This window comes from Ahaetulla prasina, chromosome 9 (genome assembly GCF_028640845.1).
Source record: "Ahaetulla prasina isolate Xishuangbanna chromosome 9, ASM2864084v1, whole genome shotgun sequence".
NCBI lineage: Eukaryota > Metazoa > Chordata > Lepidosauria > Squamata > Colubridae > Ahaetulla > Ahaetulla prasina.
Window position 1 is genome coordinate 22,510,880 of NC_080547.1, and position 12,063 is coordinate 22,522,942.

The window sequence follows — 12,063 nt, forward strand, 5'->3', positions numbered from 1 at the left end:
AAAAAGCAACAACCAGACTCTGCAAATTGCTGCGCAAATATTATTTTTGTGCTTTCCTTACGGGCAACGAAGATTCAAGATTGCAACTGTCATTTCTTTCGTTTCCCCTTTTACCCTGTCAATTTGAAATATTTATTTCTGGATCAGCAAGAGGGTAGGAAAGACAGAAAGAAAAAGTCAGCGAGGGTGGACTTACGAGACTTGTTGATCATTTTTATCAGCAGATATGGAAAGGTCTTGCAACTGAGGCTCTCATGGCGAACATCAGGAGTTACCTGGAAAAGAAAGATGTTCGTTCAAAATCTCATCGCACCCAGGAGGAAACCCAAAGAGTTGGGACATATCCTTCCCATGTAGGTCACTGAACTTACAACAGATGGATTGCAACAGCATGTGGTTAAGCTATTACAGATTGTAGGAGTGGGGTGGGGGGGAGAGATATTGAATATATAAAATGTACTGTGTTAGACCAGAAATGTGATTAAATTGTGCATCATTTTCTTCCTTGATCAAAATATAAACACATCTCGGATACGTTGAAAAGTTTCAAATTATACATACATACAATACTTATATATATATATTTGTTTTCTGAGGTTTTCACGGGTGTTTGCATGTAGGTCTTTGCTTGTTCGGGTTTTCTCCCGTGTAAAATTGGAAATGTCTTGGCAACATTTCGACAAAGTCTCATTCGTCATCTTCAGGCTTCAGCTTCGTGCTTCTGGGAGCAACATTGCTCCCAGAAGCACAAGCTGAAGCCTGAAGATGACGAATGTGACTTCGTCGAAATGTTGCCAAGACATTTCCAATTTTACACGGGAGAAAACCCGAACAAGCAAAGACCTATATAGATAGATAGATAGATAGATAGATAGAGAGAGAGAGAGAGAGAGAGAGAGAGAGAGAGAGAGAGATAAATACTTATTTATCTCTATAAATACTTATTTATCTCTATAAATACTTATTTATCTATAAATACTTATTTATAGAGAGACAGCAGCTCCGACCACGCTTTGCTAACAGAAACACGAAGCCGAAAGCACCAGTCTAAAGATAACGAGTGAGACGTCGTTGAAACATTGCCAAGATACTCTCAACCTTACACGGGAAAAGACCCAAATATGCCAAGACATACATACATACATACATACATACATATATATATACACACACATACATACATACATATATATATAAAACAGTATATATAAAATAGCATGTAGCTCTTTCAGTTCATTTTTTTTTAAACTGTTAATTTCTAATGTTAATTTTTATACATTGTTTTACATTGTTTGTAGCCATCGGCAAAATATTAGGTACATTACTACAATTGGTTTTTGGGTTTTTTTGACATTTCAGGGGCTTTTTTTCTCTTTCCTCTTGCTCAGAATTATAGGTTCTCCAAACAGTTTATATATATTTCATATTTCAAGCATGTTGCTCTTTCTGTTATTTTTTGATATTTTTAACCTTTATTTACCATCATTTTCATCCCTGAGCAAAATTTAAACACATTCTAGATACATTCCAGATACATTGAAAAAATTCAAATTCACACACACACACACACACACACACACACACAAATGTGTGTATATATATGCTACACACACACGCTACACACACACACACACAAATATTAGAATCTTTTCAATGTATCAGGAATGTATTTAAATTTTGCTCAAGGATGAAAATGATGATAAATGGATGCACAATTGTAAATATTCTTGTAAAACATATATTTACTCAGTTTTATTTACTGAACTCAAAATGAGCACATCTGAAGATTTAACAACAAATACATTTAATAGCCATTTTGCACATTATTTACACTCCAATATATATTTCACCTTTTCAGCTTGGATCATGCAACTATATATGTTTGCATTTGATAAAAACTGACATCTCTATTACGTTATATATATATATATATATATATATATATATATATATATATATATATATATATATATATATATATATATATATATATATATATTATTTACATTTATATCCCGCCCTTCTCCGAAGACTCAGGGCAGCTTACAGTGTGTAAGGCAATAGTCTCATTCTATTTGTATATTTACAAAGTCAACTTATATGGATATATATCCATTCAGCAAAGAAACCAAAAGATATTTCCTATTCTCCTTGCATTTTCAGACAGAAAATACTGTTCATCTAAAATTAACCAGGAGAAACTTTAGCCTCCATCCCCCGCCTCTAAATTTAACATTCTCTTTTTGCAGAAAGGAGAAAAAAAAAATAAGAACTGTACAAAGAAGCGCATTTTAATTTTTCACATTCAACACATTTTAAAGGAAGATCTCAACCATAATAATAATTTTAAAAAAATTTATGGCTGAACATGTTTGCAAAAATGAATCACAAAACAACAGGTGTGTACACCGCAGATGGCATACAATCCACTTTTTTCCTTTCATGTCAATGATCGGGTTGAGAAGGCAGAAGTAAAACATTTCTCCTGGCCGCCTTCTCCATCAATGAATAAAGTTGCCCGAATCCACAGCTCTTCTCAGAGAACAGAACTTACCTCTTCTATGATTCCCTGCGAATTTCAGCACTCTGCTGCTCTTGCACATCTCCCAAAACAGAAAAGGGAGATTCCCTGCCCGTTTCATTGTTTACTTTCGAACACACCTATCCTTGAACTCAACTTTCATGCCCGGGCTGTGCCATGCAAGCTGACAAACGTGAACAAGAGATGAAAGAACGGTTTGGAAAACACGTTCCCCGGTTCTGATGAACTGCGCAAAAACTCCTCTCCAGTTTTAATCACTTCAGCCTTGATTTTATTATTTATTTATTTTTATTTTTTTTAAAAAAAAGAAAGCCTGCCCCAAATCATAAAATCTCTCCATTCTATTCGAGATGCCCAATGCAGGAAAGATCCAATTTAATCCCTCTGAAGAATAGCAGCTTGGAAAGTGTGATTATGTAGCAGGAAATAGCATCTTCCTTCCCTCCCCCACTCGCTGTTCTGCACCTTCTTGACGAACACAGTGACTTATGACCAGTTCTTGCATTTATGACTGTTGCCACATCCAAGGATCGCATGAACCAAATTCAGTGGCTTGGTCACTGGAATGTATTTACGACTGTTGAATTTTTTCAGGGTCATGTGATCTGCCACTTGTGACCTTCCTAATTGGCTTTTGACAAGTCAAGAGAGAGGTCTGATTCCCCTTAACGTCCACAACGATTCACGCAACTATTATAGTGATGCATTTATCAACCGTGACCACAAAATGGTTGTAAAATGGGTGTGACTCATTTAACAACCCACCTTGCAACAGAAATTCAGGCCCTAATTGTCACTGTAAGTGAAGGACTACTTGTAAGCTCTCCCACATCAATCATTTTAAGGCATATTTCATATCCTGTTTACACAACATTGCAGACAATGGGCTCAATCCCACAACATGCCGAATCGTGAATTATCCATAACATAACATAATAACAGAGTTGGAAGGGACCTTGGAGGTCTTCTAGTCCAACCCCCTGCCAGGCAGGAAACCCTACACCATTTCAGACAAATGGCTATCCAACATCTTAAAAATTTCCAGTGTTGGAGCATTCACAACTTCTGCAGGCAAGTTGTTCCACTTATTAATTGTTCTAACTGTCAGGAAATTTCTCCTTACTTCTAAGTTGCTTCTCTCCTTGATTAGTTTCCACCCATTGCTTCTTGTCCTGCCTTCAGGTGCTTTGGAGAATAGCTTGACTCCCTCTTCTTTTTAGCAGCCCCTGAGATATTGGAACGCTGCTATCATGTCACCCCTAATCCTTCTTTTCATCAAAATAGACATACACAGTTCCTGCAACTGTTCTTCATATGTTTTAGTCTCCAGTCCCCTAATCATCTTTGTTGCTCTTCTCTGCACTCTTTCTAGAGTCTCAATATCTTTTTTACATCGTGGCGACCAAAATTGAATGCAATATTCCAAGTGTGGCCTTACCAAGGCATTATAAAGTGGTATTAACACTTCACATGATCTTGATTCTATTCCTCTGTTTATGCAGCCCAGAACTGTGTTGGCTTTTTTAGCAGCTGCTGCACACTGCTGGCTCATATCTAAATGGTTGTCCACTAGAAATCCAAGATCCCTCTCACAGTTATTACTATTGAGCAAGGTACCACATATCAGGTACCTGTGCATTTTGTGTTTTTTTGCCTAAATGTAGAACCTTACTTTTTTCACTGTTGAATTTCATTTTATTAGATAACGCCCAATGTTCATCCAGTTCCATTTCAATCTAACCTAACTTGTTGAGGACACTCAGCCAATAGAGCAATCGGGGTCACAATGACACGCAGTCATGAAAACAAGTAAAAACAAAAATTGTGGGCAAATGGTAATTATTTCATGAAGGTGATCCCTGAGAATCAAGGGTCCTTGAGTGGCTCAGACTGCTAATGCAGTCTGTTATTAACAGCAGCTGCCTGCAATTACTGCAGGTTCTAGTCCCACCAGGCCCAAGGTTGACTCAGCCTTCCATCCTTTATAAGGTAGGTAAAATGAGGACCCAGATTGTTGGGGGCAATAAGTTAACTTTGTATATAAATATACAAATAGGATGAAGACTATTGCTTGACATAGTGTAAGCCGCCCTGAGTCTTCGGAGAAGGGCGGGATATAAATGCAAAAAAAAAAGAAAAAGAAAAAAGAATGGGATCACTGAACTTGAGGCATAGATGATCAAAATATGCTGTTTCAGACACATTGTACAAAGACCTAGTTTTCTGGACAAGGCTTTTAGGATGGGAAAGGTAGAAGGAAAGAGAAGGTGATCATCAGCAGAATTACAGAGATGATGGAGGAACCATTGGAAGACCAGAAGGACCAGGTTCGGGATAGAATATTATGGGAAAAAATCTCACAGATTAACAGTGTTGGAAGGGATGTTGTAAGTCATCTAGCCCAACCCCCTGCACAAGCAGGAGACCCTACACCATTTCTGATAAATGGCAGTTCAATCTCTCCTCAAAAGCCTCCAGTGATGAAGCTCCCACAACTTCCAAAGGCAACGTCTGTTCCATCGGTTGATTGTTCTCACTGTCAGAAAATTTCTCCTTATTTCCTGATTGAATCTCTCCTTGTTCAGTTTCCATCGATTATTCCTTGACTTGACTTCAAGTGCCTTGGAAAATAAGTTGACCCCCTCCTCTTTGTGGCAACCCCTCAAATATAGGAAAAACTGCCTGGTCCTTCTCTTCAAATCGATGTATGGATGCTAAGAGGTGCCACTGGCTTGATGGCTCTTCATCAATCCATCAATCCCTAAGAAAGGAGCCTTCTTCTAAAAGCTAGCCATTTCTCCTTGCAAAATAGACATCGTAAAACCAAACCTTGTAGAGATTTTCAGACGATTTCTCAAACCTAATCACCTGCTTTTACACTTTTGACCTTCAGTGCTAGATATCCTTGGAAATCCCTGTCTCACATTTATCCCATACCTCTTCATCATACGTGTGTGTGTGTGTGTGTGTGTGTGTGTGTGTGTGTGTGTGCATAGCAGAAATTTTGAGTAGTTCGGAGAACCAGTAAATACCACCTCTGACTGGCCCCACCCCCATCTATTCTCTGCCTCCCGAGTCTCAACTGATCGGGGGGAAATGGGGATTTTGCAGTAACCTTCCCCTGGATTGGGGAGGGAATGGAGATTTTACAGTATCCTTCCCCTGCCATGCCCACCAAGCCACGTCCACCAAGCCACACCACGCCCACCAAGCCACGTCCACAGAACTGGTAGTAAAAAAATTGAAACCCACCACTGATACATACACACACAGAGAGTTTAAAATCCCCCGCTTCAAATTCGGCAAATAGCAACAACCTAAGAGGCAGTCAACTCACAGCCAAGCAAACTATAACTTGCTTTGCATGTAATGTTAATAGGTTGTAAAAAAAGGGGGGGGAACAACTATTAAAACAGTTCCATAAACGGATGAGAAAAGTTTGAGTGCAAACATAAATAACTTGATGGAGCAGAATACATAGCAACCCGAAATCTGTGTATCTTTTAAAAGTATACCTAGGAAATGTACTAATTGCTTTGTTTTCCCACAGGAATCCCATTACAGATTCCACTTATTCTTATTCTTCTCGTAAAACACTCAAATTTGGTAGAAATCAGCCATTTCATTTACAGACCCACCCCTTCCTTCCTTTTGAAGAATGACTATCAGCCCAGAAAACAAACAATATCAATAAATTCCCAAATAATCATGTTAAAAGTCTGTGGGCTTTATACAGGCCATTCGGTTTATATATTCTCATCATGAATCTACTAAATTGTGATTGTACTAGTCTGTTTAAAGTTTCATAATTAATGAAAACAGGGAAGGAGGGAGGGAGGGAGGGAGGGAGGGAGGAAGGAAGGAAGGAAGGAAGGAAGGAAGGAAGGAAGGAAGGAAGACTTGATGCCTTATAATTAAAACATTCTCTTGTTCTAAGCCCCGAGCGCATCTGATAATTTATGGAGCATTGTTGGACTTGGGTTCAAATTAAGATGGATAAGTTATTAACTAATAATACCAGAGCCACCCTCTTTTTAATTAGAATTATGCAGTCTTCGGTGTATTACCTATCTTGCTCCCTGAAGGGCGACACCTCACTCATTTCAACTGAACTGTGTTAAGTGATGAGCTAAAACAGATTGGACAGGAAAAAGCCAGGAACTCAAAGGAAAAAATGAAATAAATGAATAGGCAAACTTCTAGGCAAAGAGAAGAACAAAACATGGATTGCAGTAGTGGCGTTAGGGCCAAATGCAAAACTTTAAAAATAACCCCTCCCACCCCAAGCTTTTTTTTTTTAACGCAAAAATGCTGGAGCATGCAAAGCTAGAAGGAAATACAGCTATGAAAAGAAAAATTGTTTTTACTCCTTGAGCCCCAGCTGTAGATCTGGAGGGATGGACTAAAGGATGGAGGGACTTTCCAAAAACTTTGCACTAGTCCTAAGAAAAGAAAAGCCCCAACTACTCTCACTTGTGGACCGATACGATTCTCTTCGCTTTGGAAGCTTAGTTACACCTTCTAGCTCCCTAGGAAAAGAAAAGAATTGCAGGAGCAAAATGGCTGTGCTGCTTATTTTGGAAGATGTCCTGTTTTCCTGCCTTCTATCTACTGCAAGGCTGAAAAGAGGGAGAACTAAAGCATAGGGCTTAAGTATCTACCGGCAAGGCTTTGTATACAGATTAAAAAAAATACATGAAAAAATCAGAAAATGCTTCCGAAACCAGGCCTGTAATTGGTTTTGGCCTTGTTAGATTTGTAAAACTGTCTTTTTCCTCCACTCCCTTTTTTTCTCCCTTTCTCTCCCTCTCCTTCCCTCTTTCTCTCCCTCTCTCCATCCCTTTCTCTCTCCCTCTGTCTCCCTCTCTCTCTCCTTTTTCCTTATGATTTATATTGATATATTGACCATCAATTGTAAATGTTGTATCTTGATGAAGGTATCTTTTCTTTTATGTACACTGAGAGCATATGCACCAAGACAAATTCCTTGTGTGTCCAATCACAGTTGGCCAATAAAGAATTCTATTCTATTCTATTCTATTCTATTCTATTCTATTCTATTCTATTCTATTCTATTCTATTCTATTCTATTCTATTCTCTCCTCTCTCTCTCTCTCTCTCTCTCTCTCTCTCTCTCTCTCTCTCTCTTTCTCTTTCTCTCCCTCCCTCCCCTGCCACACTTGTGTAAAATATGCAGCTACCACGGAATCATTAATGACCTATTTAATTTTCTCAATCCATCTTTGTTTTCCAGTAGTCACTTTCTACTCCAGTTGTCCCAGAAGAGGCCTGCTGCAATGCATTCTTGCTAGAGACTGATTTGGTCTCCAGGAAGTAAAGAACTACGTGTCTCCAAACAGCCATCCTGCTAGGACGGCCTCTGCAGCCACCTCGTTGCAACGTTTCTCCGTTTTCTCTTATCTGTTGAACGTAGCAACAGGCCAATGTAGGGCTCAGGAATCCACCTGACTATTTTATTACAGATCAGCGTAAAACACACTATTAAAATCGCAAGTTGGTTACCTTTGCGAGCCAAGACCAAACAACAATTTGTACATTCATGAAATAATAGACTATAAAATTAGCCACACCAGAGTTTATATTATATGAGGAGAAGACAGCTTTTTTCCCAAAGGCCATCCATCACTCTGCTAAACAAATAATTCCCTCAACACTGTCAAACTATTTACTAAATCTGCACTACTATTAATCTTCTCATCGTTCCCATCATCAATCTCTTTCCACTTATGACTGTATGACTGTAACTTTGTTGCTGGTAATCCTTATGATTTATATTGATATATTGACCATGATTTTTTTTTTATTTATTTACATTTATATCCCACCCTTCTCCGAAGACTCAGGGCGGCTTACAGTATGTAAGGCAATAGTCTCATTCTATTTGTATATTTACAAAGTCAACTTATTGCCCCCCCCAACAATCTGGGTCCTCATTTTACCTACCTTATAAAGGATAGAAGGCTGAGTCAACCTCGGGCCGGGCTTGAACCTGCAGTAATTGCAGGCTGCTGTGTTCTAATAACAGGCTTCTAACAGCCTGAGCTATCACGGCCCATATATTTGTGTTATAAATGTTGTACCTTGATGAAGGTATCTTTTCTTTTATGTACACTAAGAGCATATGCACCAAGACAAATTCCTTGTGTGTCCAATCACACTTTGCCAATAAAAAATTCTATTCTATTCTATTCTATTCTATTCTATTCTATTCTATTCTATTCTATTCTATTCTATTCTATTCTATTCTATTCTATTCTATTCTATTCTATTCTATTCTATTCTATTCTATTCTCTCCCTCTCCTTCCCTCTTTCTCTCTCTCTCCCTCCCTCTCTCCCTCTTTCTCTTTCTCTCCCTCCCTCCCCTGCCACACTTGTGTAAAATATGCAGCTACCACGGAATCATTAATGACCTATTTAATTTTCTCAATCCATCTTTGTTTTCCAGTAGTCACGTTCTACTCCAGTTGTCCCAGAAGAGGCCTGCTGCAATGCATTCTTGCTAGAGACTGATTTGGTCTCCATCCTGCTAGGACGGCCTCTGCAGCCACCTCGTTGCAACGTTTCTCAGTTTTCTCTTATCTGTTGAACGTAGCAACAGGCCAATGTAGGGCTCAGGAATCCACCTGACTATTTTATTACAGATCAGCGTAAAACACACTATTAAAATCGCAAGTTGGTTACCTTTGCAAGCCAAGACCAAACAACAATTTGTACATTCATGAAATAATAGACTATAAAATTAGCCACACCAGAGTTTATATTATATTGGGAGAAGACAGCTTTTTTCCCGAAGGCCATCCATCACTCTGCTAAACAAATAATTCCCTCAACACTGTCAAACCGTTTACTAAATCTGCACTACTATTAATCTTCTCATCGTTCCCATCATCAATCTCTTTCCACTTATGACTGTATGACTGTAACTTTGTTGCTGGTAATTCTTATGATTTATATTGATATATTGACCATGATTTTTTTTTTATTTATTTACATTTATATCCCACCCTTCTCCGAAGACTCAGGGCGGCTTACAGTATATAAGGCAATAGTCTCATTCTATTTGTATATTTACAAAGTCAACTTATTGCCCCCCCAACAATCTGGGTCCTCATTTTACCTACCTTATAAAGGATAGAAGGCTGAGTCAACCTCGGGCCGGGCTTGAACCTGCAGTAATTGCAGGCTGCTGTGTTCTAATAACAGGCTTCTAACAGCCTGAGCTATCACGGCCCATATATTTGTGTTATAAATGTTGTACCTTGATGAAGGTATCTTTTCTTTTATGTACACTAAGAGCATATGCACCAAGACAAATTCCTTGTGTGTCCAATCACACTTTGCCAATAAAAAATTCTATTCTATTCTATTCTATTCTATTCTATTCTATTCTATTCTATTCTATTCTATTCTATTCTATTCTATTCTATTCTATTAAGAGTCAAAGACAAGAAGCGCAGGCAATCCCCGTTTAACGACGGCAAGAAATTTCCAAAATGTCTTACCGATGGGACTAAGATGCCCAGCATTGTGTTGGTTAGCCTATTTGAGATCCCTTTGTTGTAATTTTTTTTTCTTCTGATGCCCTGTTTTGCCCAGTTAAAGGTTACAGATGCATGAATTTTAGTATATAGATTTGGGGATGATACATGGTAGAGCATAAAAGTGCAATAAGGTAATTCATAAACATGTATATGTTTGTTTTGTCTTGTTAGTGCACCTTTTTTGGGAGGGGGGTCTTGCTTAGCTGTGTTTTTGCATTATTATTTTTTTTGAATTTGTATATTAATGTTTCAAATAAAATAACCAAACTGAACTAAAAAGAAGTTCAGTAGCGAAGATAAGATGCAAGACAGCCTCATCTTCTGTACGAATGCCATGATTCCTGATCCTTAGTGCTTACATTCTGGTATAAAGTTTTGCCCAAAATTACAAATTAGTATTTCTGAAACAGAAAAGTGGCAATAGCATTTAAACTTATATACCGCCTTCAGAGAGCATTTTACAGCTCTCTCTGGGCAGTTTAAGAGTCAGTCCCAAAGGTGCTTTTTTTCAAGAGGCAACTGGACTTTCTGGTTTTTTCTTTGAAGACGTCTCGCTTCTCATCCAAGAAGCTTCTTCAGCTCTGACTGGATGGTGGGGAATGGAAGGATTTGTATTCCTTGCACAGCTGGTCATTGCATTCTTTTAGAGCAAGGCACAGTCCAGAATTTTCTTAATTGTTTCTTCTTCTGTTGGTATCTTTTCATTTTTCCAGAGCCAATCCTTGCCACCGTAATTATGTGTAACATCAAATACTGAATATCTTCACTATAAGTTCTGGTTAGTATCCCAAGTAAGAACGTCTCTGGTTTCAAGTCCACCTTATGTCCACTTATCTCTTCTGTCCAGTTTCTGATTCTGGACCATTTTTTTTTCACCTTAGGACATGTCCACCATAGGTGATAGTATGTTCCAGGAGTTTTTTTGCATTTCCAGCAGTTTGGCAAATTATTAGGAAACATTTTAGCTAGCCGTACTGGTGTAAAATGCCATCTATAAAACATTTTTAGCTGGTTTCCCTTGTAAGCCCTTGATAATGTCAATTTCATATTTATTTCCCATAATTTTTCCCATTTCTCCAATTCTACATTGTAACCAAAAAATTTTTGCCCATCTAATCATGGGCAACTACTACTTCTTCCATTTTATCTCCAGAGACATTTAAGAGTCAATATTTTTGCCCTCAACAATCTGGGTCCTTATTTTACCGACCTTGGAAGGATGGAGGGCTGAGTCAACCTGGAGCCCTGTCAGCATCGAACTCCAGGCTGTGAGCAGAGTTCGTCTGAAACTTTAACCACTGTGCCCCAAGATGCAAAACGCTGCCTCAATTGACTCCTTAAGGATTAATTGTACTAATTCAACAAGAGGGGATGGACTCAGAAGGCTCCCTTAAGGTTTGTTTTAGCCGAAAACGGAAATGGCATAGTCTCGGATGAATCTCCAAGGAGATGCAACTTAATTCTAACTGTATATATTTGACCTTATAAAATCTAATTGCTGCTGGAATGCAGCTACGAGCATTAGAGCTTGCACACTTAATTAATAGCAATGTCCTACATGATTTTGTATTAAGCTCACACACATTTCCTTACACCAACTGTTGGAAGATTGGATGGTTCACTGCAGATAAACAGCTGAAGAAGAAGGAAAATATGGCTTAAAAGATTACATCAAGGCAAGCTAAGAGAAAAAAAAATGCTCATGCAATTTGGTATACAAAACTCACTGAAAGTTGTTAAAAAGAAAGACTATAAAAGTGAATTGTTGGATAACTATTTAGAAGATTGAAGAAGTTAACCATCACACAACCGAGTTATAAAAAACCCTGAAAATTAAGTGGACCAAATTATATTTACATTATATACAGGAACATTTATTGAAAGAAAACAATAGGACAGGAACGGTAGGCACTTTTGTGCACTTATGCACACCCCTGATAGTCCTCTTAGGAATGGGG

General features: G+C 38.3%; 1 protein-coding gene across 1 annotated transcript in view; it reads right to left on the reverse strand.

Moving 5' to 3' along the window:
- The window catches only part of ST3GAL4 (ST3 beta-galactoside alpha-2,3-sialyltransferase 4), a 190,521-nt gene that overhangs the window by 38,862 nt on the left and 139,596 nt on the right, over positions 1–12,063 (reverse strand). Inside the window, exon 5 of the mRNA XM_058194865.1 lies at positions 197–275. Within this exon, the coding sequence (XP_058050848.1) occupies positions 197–275 (79 nt within the window). The remainder of the gene's footprint in view (positions 1–196; positions 276–12,063) is intronic.